Source organism: Mytilus californianus, unplaced genomic scaffold, assembly GCF_021869535.1.
Source record: "Mytilus californianus isolate M0D057914Y unplaced genomic scaffold, xbMytCali1.0.p SCAF_11, whole genome shotgun sequence".
Classification (NCBI taxonomy): domain Eukaryota; kingdom Metazoa; phylum Mollusca; class Bivalvia; order Mytilida; family Mytilidae; genus Mytilus; species Mytilus californianus.
This window is the reverse complement of record NW_026262593.1, coordinates 16,392,812-16,406,343: the sequence shown is the minus strand read 5'-3', so window position 1 is coordinate 16,406,343 and position 13,532 is coordinate 16,392,812. Positions and strand designations below refer to the sequence as shown.

Below are 13,532 nucleotides of genomic sequence, written 5' to 3'. Positions count from 1 at the left end.
TGAATATTATAGTGATCTATGTCCACATTTGAAGATCAATGTATAATCTATATCCCGCTATAACTAATTTACAAGAATTGCAGGTTCTCCTAAGTTTTTTATCAGTGCTTAACGTTTGTCTGTCCACACACCAAATTGATTCATAATATAGCTTAATCATCTTTGTAGAGAAAGGAAAGTAAGAGAACAAAATATTGCTTTAATGTAGCAACATCCCACCAGAGCCTGCATATGAAGTATATATCTCCCAGTTGATACAATATTTAAAAGCTTACATTTCCTATCAAAATTTCATGTGAAAAGTAAAATAACAAAAATACCGAACACCAAGGAAAATTCAAAACGGAAAGTCCTTTATCAAATGGCAAAATCAAAAGCTCAAACACATCAAACCAAAGAAAAAACAACTGTCATATTTCTGACTTGAAACAGGTATATCCTTATGTAGAAAATGGTGGATTAAACCTGGTTTTATAGCTAGCTAAACCTCTCACTTTTAAGAAAGAGGGTTAATGATTACATGGAACCTTACTATTCGTGTCCTCACTAGTTGGTTGACCGTTATGGAACATCTGTTCCTCGAATGTGTCTTAGCAAATTGAACTTATCACAGGGTTTGTAATTGTACATGAGCAACACGACGGATATCACATGTGGAGCAGAATCTACTTACCTTTCCGGAGCACCTGAGATCACACCGGTTTTTGAAGAAGTTCACGGTGCTCAGTCTTTAGTTTTCTATGTTGTGTTTTGTATACTATTGTATATCGTTTGGTCGTTTTGCTTTTTTTGCGATGGCATTAATATGGTCAGTTCGTTTTCGACTCGTGTGTTTGATTATCCCTGTGGTATATTTCGCCTCATTGTTTGAATCTCCACTATTGGTAAGATATTTTTACCCTTCCTATTTAGAACAAATGTGTCTTGGTAATTTATCTACCCTTCAGCTGTGATTTCAACCCAATCTATGAGCTAATCATGCATTGAAGTATTGAGAAAATTACAAAAATCCCAAATGTATGATGTAACAAAATAATACTATTTAAAACGTGTATTTTGAAATTATCAATTTCCCCCACCTTGGTAGCAATATACCAACTTCACCTGCATATGGAATATACATTTCCCAACTCATTCGGTATTCAAGAGCTTGCAGCTGCTACCCAGTTTTTATAAAACGTCACCAGTGTCTGAGCAGAAAGTTGACAAACCAAGGTTCTGTCAAAGAACGTCTCGTCCTTTTCTAAAAAAGTTCAACGGAAGATACCAAGACCTTTTTGATAAATATTCCGTATCAACTTCACAAATACTACATGATGGTCTTGAAGTATAGATTCTAGGTACTGACGTTGCTTATCATATTAATTACGTGTTGAAGTGTTATTTTATTTGTCTTTGTAAATTATTAGCCTTTACTGTTTAGTCCATTTTGATAATATCCTTTTGGTGTGGCTCGGTACTTATACATCCCGCCAATGTGTTGTTGTGTGGTCATTTTTTTATATTCTTGTCTTTCATTTTTGTTTATGTGCTATGTCTATATGTTATTTTATTTTTCTTTGTTGACATATTTGTTTGTTTTTATAGTGATCTAGATTATAACACAATGTTGACTGCTGTAACCCTATTTTTGACATTTTTACCTATTATGTCTGTTTGTTTTGTTCACAAATTGTTGTCAATATAATGGAATTGTATGCGACTGTCATACAAGTGAGAGTTTTAGCTAGATATAAAACGAGGTTTAATCCACAATTTTCTACATAAGGAAATACCTGTACCAAGTCAGGAATATGACAGTTGATTTCTATTCGTTTGATGTGTTTGAGTTTTTGATTTTTCCATTTTCTAATGAACTTTCCGATTTGAATTTTCCTTGGAGTTCGGCATTTTTGTTTTTTTACTTTTTAAGGTTTTCCAGTCTCCGATTGTTTGATCTCCAGAAAGGGAGTGTATTTACTTCAAAATACAAGTTAACAAAGAGTCGCTCTGAAAGTTATAAATTTGATTCTTATAAGGAATTGGCGCTTAAAACGTTAATATAGTGTTGCCAACATGGAGAGAAATGTGAGCTACATCATTTGATTGTAAAATGTTGAAAAATTTTGTAAAAGAATACGTAATGTACGATATTGCTTGGCATACATTGTACTTACCGGATAAATATCAATAAGTCATTATTTCTTCAGTAAAATTTTTGAAGAGGAGTTGCTAATTAGTAAGTTTAGATTGAATAAACTATATATACTCTTGAACTTCATTTATGTGACAGACTAATTATTTGTGCTCTTTCAAAGGAGTCACTAAAGTCGACATCATTTCTACAGAAACAGGTGATATCTATGATATAATGTTGCTTCCCGCCAATTAAAGGTTCACTAATTGGAAAACTTAAGCATTGCCACAAATATAACAGTCTGAAGATGTGGTATAAATGCCAATGATACATCTTTTCACCAGAGACTTATCTGTACGGCTGAGAAATTTAACAACTTAAGGAAACTGTACGGCCGTCAACAATGGGCAAATCCCAAACCGTATAGTGAACTATAAACAACTTCGCTATTTAGAACGATAGTAATTGAGTATCATGCTAGATTTTGTATGTATAAATCATTTCATATATTATTAAAAGTTTGTTGATTCTCCTTAACAGATTATTTGATAGCCACCCAGAAGTACAAGATGCATTCCTTCCTTTTCAACAGCTCAGCAAGAAAGATATGGAACAAAGTGCAATATTACGATCACATGCTTTACGTGTGATGGGAACTGTCGATAAATGCATATCACGTTTAGACAAACCTGATAAATTTAAAGAATTAATGACCAATCTAGGCCAACGACACCTTAATTACAATGTAAACGAAGAATTTATAGAGGTAGGTTCATTAGTATATGGTTACGGTATGTAATCTAAGTAAAACCAGATTATGCAGATAAATAAATACAATTTCTTCGTTCAAACAGATGTATAAAAGCATATTGTGTAATTCGAAACAACATTTGGCAGTTGTTTATTGTAATGAGTAATAACGTCAAATATGAAACCTCTGCAGAAGTTTAAACAAGCAGGAACTGAAGGAATATCCAAATTTAAAACCCAATTTACGCCTCACTCAATAAAATATACATCTACTCGTCAGATGTCATGAAGCGATGTATAATTTTCGTAGCAAATGAACTTAACTCATTACAGAATAGAGTTTAGTTATAATGCTTAAATATGATAGGAAAAACACAGTATCATATATATTATATCAAGTCAAAACTATATTGAATTTGCAAACTCAACTTTTGTGTTAGACGTAATAATTAAACAAGAAGATTCAAAGAGTAGCCCCATTTTATTTGAGATAACTAAAGATTGAGCAACATGTAAAACCACAAAAAAACCGACAGAAAACTCAAAGCTACGAAGAGTCACCTATTCCTGCTCCATTAGTAACGCTCATGGTACCCTATCTTTTTTCTTAAAACTAGTATGGAGTGGATTGATAAATATCTCTCAACTTGCCAATGAATATATCCATACGTATAGACCATTTCATGTGCATTGACTTATTGTTATGCATAACCGAATACAAACGGTTGCAACATTGATTGTCAAACTGCCTTAGTAAACGCTATTATTTTCCAGAGCAGTTGTCTTGGGATGATCTTATACGTTTAGCATATTTCATTTTTTTTTCAGTTTGTTATATTAAAAATCCTGTTACAGGGTTTTCTAAAATTAGGAATTTAAGACAATTACAGATTTATCTGTGATTGATGTAAAGTATAGCCCGAATTATTTCTACCTCCACGAATATTCAATTCGGAATGTTTAAACTGTTTCTTTCAATATACACTACTTTATCATAATAATTAAAACAATAACGAAAACACCTGCTATCTGAAAAGAAGATTAAACTGCAGGTTTTGATGGAATCATGTACTTAAATTCGACGAAGCACCTGTCTTCAGATCATCAGACATTCATTGAAAAAAATGATATAATGTAACAGTGTCGATGTAATGCTTGATATAAATACTTTCGTTGTTTTTAACTATTAAAAGGAGATGATTAGTGTATGTCATAGAGAAAGACACGAATCCACTTATTTCGATATGAACTCAATAACATTTGAACTATAAACAACTGTCATCCAGATTGGAGGTTTCACTAGCTATAAAACCGGGTTTAACTCACCATTTTCTTCTTCGGAACATGCCCGTTTTAATTCAGTGATATGACTGATATAGTCGAGCGTTCGATTGTTTTGAAGGTTTTATGGACTTCACCCTTTTTTCTAATTTACTTTGGAGTTTGGTATTTTTGTCAAAAACTTTTTTTACCATACTATCGATAAATAGCCTAAAATATATCCCGATACGATATTCCTGATGATAAATCAAAACAACAAAGACAAATACTCATTAGAATGCCTTTCTTGTATCCCTAATATTTTCGATTGGAATATCGGTTTATGAGTTCAAATCCCTTGATATGATCAAACGCGACAAGATAAGCATAAAATGTGCGGTAAAACTATGATCATTTAATACAGTCATACATATTGTAAGTATTAGATTCAACTATGAGGGCGTCAGCAAGAATGTCTATATCTTATTTACACAGAGATGTTAAGGTAAATACAAAATGATAGGTTTCGATAATTTAAGAGGGTTTTTTCAGCAGTACTTTATGCTAAGAAAGACATGATCAACGCAGGATAGCCAATTGCATTTAATGACATATTGGCGTAAATAAAAAATGTATGAGTTAAAGAAATATCATATTTTGTCACCTAAATGTTTTGAATTATTTTAAACCTGCAGCTTGCACTTTGTGTGATATATGTATCTCAACTTAGAGCTTTTAAATGTTTCTTTTGACTTTTTGTTTTGATTTTCATCAAATCCATTCTAGAGAGTGCTTGGTTAATTTCAACAAAAATTCCAAAATATACATGAATCATGGTACAACAAAATGAGGAGTAATATCTCGTTCAAAATATGTAAGAGGCAAATAGCATGGGGAATTATTTATTTGCTTACACAGTAGTCCAAAGAAACGGCCTTGATTACAATACCGCTGAAATCATTAACAATCGAAATTATTTGTAAGAATGTTTTGGGAACTTTGTTCCGTCTTAAAATGACCTGTTGAAGATCGGAGAACGGTGTAAGTAGAAATATACGTTAGACTCAGATCGACGTCCGGTCTCTAATCGACGTCCGTTCTCAAATCGACGTCCAATTTAAAGTCACGTTCCCAAATCATTGTCATATATTTTTACTTCCTAATCGACGTCCGATGTGACGTTATGTATTTCCAAAACGACGTCCGATCGATTGGAGTGTCCTTTCATCGATGTCATATATGGATATCATTTGATTATTTATTCTGAGTTTGGTCTTTTTTTATATTATCTTTTTCGTTTAATCTTTGGTTAAAGATGCTTAAAGAAACTAACTATTTTCACATATCTTTATATACTTTACAAATCATAAAAACTTAGTTGACGTATATAAGAAGGAACAACAAAGTAGACAACATCCCGTCTAAAACAATCAACTAAATAAACATAAAAGAATAAACATCAGTAAATGACAATAAGACAACCACCGTCATCATATTACATGTACATGCATATTAGTATATTGGTGAAAAAAGTTAATCCACTCGATCTACGTTGTCCTATTCCTTTCATATTCATATAAATAATTGACATGTGAATATAAGACAATGAGACAGCAGCCCAAATATAAAGCTAAGCGAAAGACATCTAGGGGCAATATACAGTCTCAAACAATCGACAGTCAATTGTTGAACAGTATTATTATTTGGACAAGATCTGTTTTTAACAAGTTTTTGAGTTTAAGGTTCAGCCAATCATTTGTATTCGTAAAAATGCCTTTATCAAATCAGAAATATGACAGTTATTTTCTTAAATAAAGTTGTGACGTCATTACATCAAATATTGGACGTCGATTTGAGATTTTGTTTAATGTCTATATCATTTTGATTAATCTTATCTTTTGAAACAATAAAATACGGTTATCTAGTCTGTTTAATTTCCTTGGAGTAGCAAAGAAAGGTTGCTGTTTTGGCTAAACTTTCCTTAGTTGGATGATTATTATCATGAATAGATATATTCAAGAAAGATTTTGTTATTAAACACTTCCTACGTTCTTCGTAGGGTGGGTCACCCGTTTCTACTTGCAGTCCACTAGTGGCTACATTTTTATATGCACCTGTGCAAATTCGAAGTGCTTGACGATGCACGCTGTCCAGAGTTTTCTTTACGGAATGTAAGGCGGAGTTATATACTTCACATCCGTAGTCTATTTTAGATCTTATTAGTGCAATATATATGTTTCTAAGAGAATGACTATTTGCTCCCTACTGAGTACCAGTTAGAAGTTTCATACAAATTAAGACTTAACTGCATTTTGTCTCTATATATTTCATATGTTTAAATCAAGCCAATTTACTATAAATAATTATCTCTAAAAATTTCACTTCATTAACGACTTCTAATAAACTGTTACTCAACTTTAATAATAACTTCTCAGACTTTTTCTTTCTACTGAACACAATGGCTATAGTTTTAGAGGGGGAAATGAGAAATCCCCATTTATTACACCATGGTTTTATATTGTCAAGATGTTTCTGTATATTCCTTTAAATAAAACCAATATTGTGACCACACAACCATATTGCACTGTCGTCTGCAAATTGGGAAATAGAACAATTATTAATACATGTGAGGAGATCATTTACCATAATATTGAATAATGTCCGGCTGATACAAAACGACGTCCGATCGATTGGAGTCTCCTTTCATCGATGTCATATATGGATATCATTTGATTATTTTTCTGAGTTTGGTCTTTTTTTATATTATCTTTTTCGTTTAATCTTTAGGTAAAGATGCTTAAAGAAACTAATTATTTTCACATATCTTTATATACTTTACAAATCATAAAAACTTAGTTGACGTATATAAGAAGGAACAACAAAGTAGACAACATCCCGTCTAAAACAATGAACTAAATAAACATAAAAGAATAAACATCAGTATATGACAATAAAACAAACACCGACATTATATTACATGTACATGCATATTAATATATTGGTGAAAAAAGTTAATCCACTCGATCTACGTTGTCCTATTCCTTTCATATTCATATAACGTGAGGGTACCCAAATTGCACATATTTTGACAGTTTTTTCACCTACGTTTATTTATGATCTAGACAAAAGTTTCAATTCTGTGTTTATTTTGTAGATGTATCATTATTTACTATATAGTTCCACCAATTTAATTTTGAATCCATATTGAATCATAGAAAAATGGATTTGAACAGACTTCCAAACGATCCATGGTTCTGTAATGAGGAGTACACAAATTGCATCCATGCTTAAATTCACATCCTTAAAAGTCGAATAACAGATATTTTGTTTTATTTCTTTAAATATTTAGAACAATTTGACATTAGTCCATGCTTACTATTCATTTTTTATGAAATGAATGCTTGTAACATATTTTATTTGCTAATTTTTAAAAGGATACTTTTTGTGGACGTCGCATGGCGACGTTTCCGTACATTTTACTTTTTCCAGTGAACACTTCATCTGTTTATATATACTGTGAACTTTTGTGTGTATATTTAAATATATTTATATATGTTAAAAGACGTGCATAGTGTCAAATCATAAAAATACAAATTGTTTAATCTCTATGAAAACTTGTAAGATTTCCTCTGCTATAACATTAAATAGGAGCAATTTGGGTACTCGGTGCAATTTGGGTACCGTGACGTTAAATAATTTACATGTGAATATAAGACAATGAGACATCAGCCCAAATATAAAGATAAGCAAAAGACATCAAGGGGCAATATACAGTCTCAAACAATCGACAGTCAATTGTTGAAAGTATTATTATTTGGACACGATCTTTTTTAACAAGTTTTTGAGTTTAAGGTTCAGCCAACCATTTGTATTCGGGAAATGCCTTTATCAAATCAGGAATATGACAGTTGTTTTCTTTAAATAAAGTTGTGATGTCATTACGGCGAGACTGTAAAAAGGAGTTCGATTAGAGAAGCCAAATTTTGGACGTCGATTTGAGAACAACAAAAAAGACGTCGATTAGAAGGGCATAAAATTGACCGTCGATTTGGAATTTTATTTCATTGTGACGTCACATTTGGACGTCGATTAGAGACCGGTCGTCGTTCTGAGTCTTACCTATATACCCAGTTTAATCAATCATGAGAAAAGCTAGACTTATGTTTGATCGTTTTTTGTTTAGAAAAATTGCCCGTTTGATCTCTTCAAAGGAGAGAGTTTTTTGTTTATTTTACAAGTATTAGTATTGATAAGATTGTCTAGTATTATCAAGACACATTTTAGGTTTTTTGTTTGCTTTATTATATACATAAACTTGTGTGTTACCGCAGCAAGCATTATACACTATCATTAATTTTTGTTATGATGTTTTATCTAGATGGTAGGACAACAATTTGTGTACGCTATACAGCCGCATTTAGAGGACATATGGTCAGAAGAGGTACAAGTTGCCTGGTCACAGCTTTTTAAGTATATGACATATTATATGAGACAAGGTCTACGAGGTTCAACGACGATTCAGTATTAAGAAAGCATTGCTTGAAAGGTTTATTCATATATATGCATGAATAACAATTCCAGTATATGAAGAATTAGAATGAATTCGAAAAATAATAGAAAAAGCACAATTCACCGTTTCAGAATATAATGCATTCTGGGTAATATTTTCAAAATCGTACAACAAAACGCTATGATTAGCTAAAAACGTCCCAAATAATTAAACTTCAACCAATGACGTGACGTCGTTTTCATTTTTGGGTACGAACAATTAAATTACCCAGAATGCATTAGATTCTGAAACGGCGAATTGACACTAATGCTTGTTTTGAAATATAACATCTACTGATAAAAAAAAAATGGTTTCCCTGAATCAAAAGGTGGCGACCGTTATAATGTCTTATGAAAAAGTACATGTATATACTATTGACATTAAAGGGATGTCAGGGATGGTTGCTTATAATAGTAAACGCATTTGACAAAATGTGCATTTCATGAGACATCATATAAAGTCAAATGATCAAGAACCAATTCAATTAAGCATATACAGTGATACCTCATTAAATTTTCATGACGATATCAGTTTAAACATATATTGTATATTATTGAAATATGAGTTTCATGTCATTGCTGTAAAAATCATTTCACCATCATCAAGCAACGAAAGCGCAAGTGTCCTTATTTGTTAAACATCAAGTGAAACAAGATATGCACTGTATTAGTAGTGTTTTGCTCCTTTCCTTATTTTTAGTGTTGTTTATGTTACAATTCTATTAGTTTTTTTTTTTTAAATTGAACGGATTATATACATTTTCATTTTTATTTCTTGATATTTTTTTCCATAGTCAATTGGACTTAAAAAAAAACTTTTTTTAATCTAAAATTGTAACTGGTAGTATTTCAAAATAATAATAATAATAATATTCATATAAAAATAATGATAAATGTAATGATAAGAATCCAAATAGAAAGAAGAGTTAGAAGAAAAGAAGATAAAGAGAATAGGGTGATACCTCTTGGACTGTTGTTTCATGTAGACCTGATGACCATAAGCAAGGTAACTCGGTTCTGTCCTGAAAATATAATTATTCATTTGATGAAATTGGCAGTGATAAAACTGATAAAGATCATTGGAAATTAAGGAATCTTTATGCAAAGCCATGAATTGCTAAGTTTGGCTATACCTTTGTTCCTTTATATCAGAATATTAGGTTTATGGTTTGGCATACATCATTGCTGAAGAGACACTAATTTTCAAAATGCATATCTGCAGCAGTTACATGAGATCTTTGAAAAAAAAAGCGGAAGACAATCAAAATGCAAAAGTAGAGAAAGAACAGATAAAACCATCGCAAAAAATGAAAAACGACAAAAAGACAAACAACAGTATATAAAAACCTACAAAGAACGTTAAATAATTTCATACTAATCATCTAAAATATATGACTAATGTTCTTTTCAACCATTGATGGAGAAAAAACACGTAATTTTTTTCTGTTTTAATCAAACCATTTCTTCATTTCAAATCGTTTAAACATTTATCACATGTCTTACTCATTCTTAACATTACCATTAACTGTAACCAATTTTCAGTCTTCTGAATAACAATTGTTTCCAGAAAAATTACCCACGTCTAATACATTATCAAGATTAAGATAGGCATTTTTGTTTCAAATTCATAAACTTTTATTCATGCATTACTTTTTCTCCAGTTATTTGTGTTAAATGCAAAACAAAAAATGATTGCTCTCATTTGTAACAAAGGACATGGTATTTAATTTAAAATAAACAGTTTGATTAATAGGACAGTCAGATCTAGTGCATTTATAATGTACATGAGAGAAAACCTCCAGTGTTGTATGTTGATAATTGTTTATTGTTGATCGTCATAACAATCAAGTTATTATATGTGTATATTCGTTTTATGATGGTCCTAAAGAGGTGAAAAATAGTTTGATATACTTTTAAAATGAAAATAATGTAATTAAGATTATTTCTAGAATTTTAGTAATGTCTGAACATGGCCGTTTACTCATACACTGAAAAACATCTAAGAGTCGGCTAAGTTGAAAATTCTTTAACAATAACAACTATTGATTACACAATGACAGACAATTAGGACATCAAGCTTGCATAAATGTAACTTTTATACTCATTTATATTCATACATTCATGACATTATTTAACAAAACAATAAAAACAAAAAATAAACAAAAACAAAAACAACTGACATCTTTTTTCTGCCAATTTATTTGGCTTCAACAGCTAGAATGCTCTAACAATTTTCATTCTTGATTTTTCATAATTCCGATGTATAAAGCAAATTTATTTTGAGAACAATCATATTGTAAAACGGTAAAACTGTAAGCAAAATAAAATGATGTTAAACGCAATTTTTGTCGAAAAGACGACATTAAGAAACAAAATATGTATGTAAGAAAGTTTATGATTAATTGTGTATGTGGAATAGTGGTGGAATGAAAGATTTATAGAATAACTAATCGAAGAATTCAAATAGAGAAAAATATTCAACGAGTGACCGAACAACACATTAATTCACGAATGCGCGTAGCGCATGAGTTAATTATCAGTGTTGTTCGGTCACGAGTTGAATATTTTTCGATATTTGAATTCTTTGATTAGTTATTCTTTTTATTACATTGGCAAATGGCTTTTTTTAATGAAATTAATGTAGAAAATGTAAGGAACTATATCTTTTTTCTACGCATTCACAATTTGTTTTGATCCGACGTTATCGACGTCTTGACAACGCCTATTGTTGTATGACGTCAGAGAGTGAAATAACCACGTTTATTTCACATGTGAAATTATCGGTTTTTATTTGACTGGGAAATCAATGTAATTCAATGCTACCAATGTAATAATTGTATATAATATATGATCGAATTATTTGGGTTTTGTTTGTATTATGTTCTTTCTTCACAAACTGATATATAAATGTACTGCGGAAATATGGACATTGTATTGTATTTGTTAACGGATACTGAATAACCACTTGTTAGAATGCAACACTCTTCAAAATGTGTTAAATATAAAACATAGAGTGCAACTTTGCAAATATTGCGGCAAACGGTAGATTTTATGACAGTAGTGCGCAATCTCTTGGTTGTATCCTTTTACAATATTTTGTATATATAATTCATTTTTATAAACCGACATTCGAATTTGTATTTCATGTTATTATCTATTGTACGATTAATATTTGTAAAAAAAAATAAATATCTTTAATAACGTGTTTTTATTATATGGTCAATTTGCATATACAAGCCACTGTATCGTTTTTCCTCTAATAAATCAAACCATACCTCATTGTCAGCCAAAAATCCAGTAAACAAGCAAGTATCCTTCCGAAGCACAAGATAGATATTTTTTTTAAAGGGTGTCCCTGTTGCTGTTGCTTTAGTTTTAAAAGCGTGGTATTTTTTTTGTTTTTAAATGTCCGTGTTGCTTACATCGATAACAGTTTTATCTATCGTAGTCATGAGCAACAATTTGCAATTTAAAAAATTTCACATTCGGTCAAATATCGGGTTGAGAAAAGTTACATAACCCATTGATTACGAATTTGTTGATGTCTGAGGATATGATAAGAGTCTTTCAATAATCCGTTATTGTGTGATACTTAATCATTGGATATAAATTATACACTTCACAGTAAAACGACTGATGTCAAATGTCTAGCCGGATCTCCTATCACTTACACAACACCAGAGATAATCTCCTGTTGAAGGTTGGGCTCATGTGGCTTATTCATAATTTCCATGTTGTGTTTTGTATACTTTTGTTTGTCTTTTGGCCTTTTTTTCTATTTGTTTTGCCCCGGTGTATTTAGCTTGTCATTAACATATGAGTTTGATTATCTCTTCAGCATACTGATGGATTCAGTCGTTAATTAACTGGACTTAACACGAAAAAAAATGACGTAGACGACATTCTTTACATGGGTTTCCATCTGTGAGGTCGTTGATACAAATTAGAATAAAAAAACTGAATGGGTCAATAAAAACACTCGTTACATTGATTTTAAAGACAGGAATGTTGCCTGTCCTACCTCCTTTATAAATATGTTGTTGTCTCCTCAGATAAAGTCTCCAACAACATCTGTTTTATGTATAAATCTCATTACATAAACTGCTCGATAAAGGAATTAGGTGTAAACAATTCACTTGGAAACTCGACACAAAGCCCAAAGGCACTTACCAAGGAGGAAATCCTGATTAACATAGGTCTGTTCTATGCTCCCTTGGATTTTCAACCAAAGATGAAGAACTGGATCTTCTTTAACTGTATGGGGTACCTAAATTATACAAGCGATCTTCCAAACAACGTTATATTGCTAAATCGTCGAAGCAAACCACAAACTATCTTTCTAAATAATCAACTTCAATTCTATCAGCAATCAAAGTCGGGCTTCAAGTTTGTTGTGGAACTGCCACTCTAGAATAAGATGTGGATACTACAAAATTCCAAAGATCTGTTAGAGAATATACAATCTAAGTTTATTTCCTCTTGCAATAGTATTTAAACATTTGACTTTCTACCCTTTTTACAACGAAGACGTATTTTTCAACAAAAAATCGGCGTTCTCATAGGATCCAACAGTGCTCTTATACTTGCCGACTTGTTCTTTTACTCATATGAGGCCGATTTCATACAGGCGCTTCATCGGAACAATGAAAAGAAGCTAGCATTATCTTATAACTTTAAGTTTTGCTATAAAGTTGATATCCTCTCACTAACTTTTTAAACGTTTAGCGACGCAACAATCACATCGAATTGAAATAAAGGAAACATAGACTAGTTTAGTCCGCCTCATATCTTGGATTACATCTAGAAATTGACAAAGTGGGTCGGTTGGGAACAAAACTTTACAACAAAAGAGATGATT

At 31.4% G+C, this 13,532-nt stretch overlaps 1 protein-coding gene across 1 annotated transcript in view; it reads left to right on the top strand.

Annotated features, from left to right (window-relative positions):
- LOC127719667 (neuroglobin-1-like) overlaps window positions 1–11,877 on the top strand; it is a 48,608-nt gene extending 36,731 nt beyond the window's left edge. Inside the window, exons 2-3 of the mRNA XM_052225899.1 lie at window positions 2,657–2,882; window positions 8,505–11,877. Coding sequence (XP_052081859.1) covers window positions 2,657–2,882; window positions 8,505–8,654 — 376 coding nt within the window. The 3' untranslated portion in view covers window positions 8,655–11,877. The remainder of the gene's footprint in view (window positions 1–2,656; window positions 2,883–8,504) is intronic.
- Window positions 11,878–13,532: the final 1,655 nt, after the last annotated feature.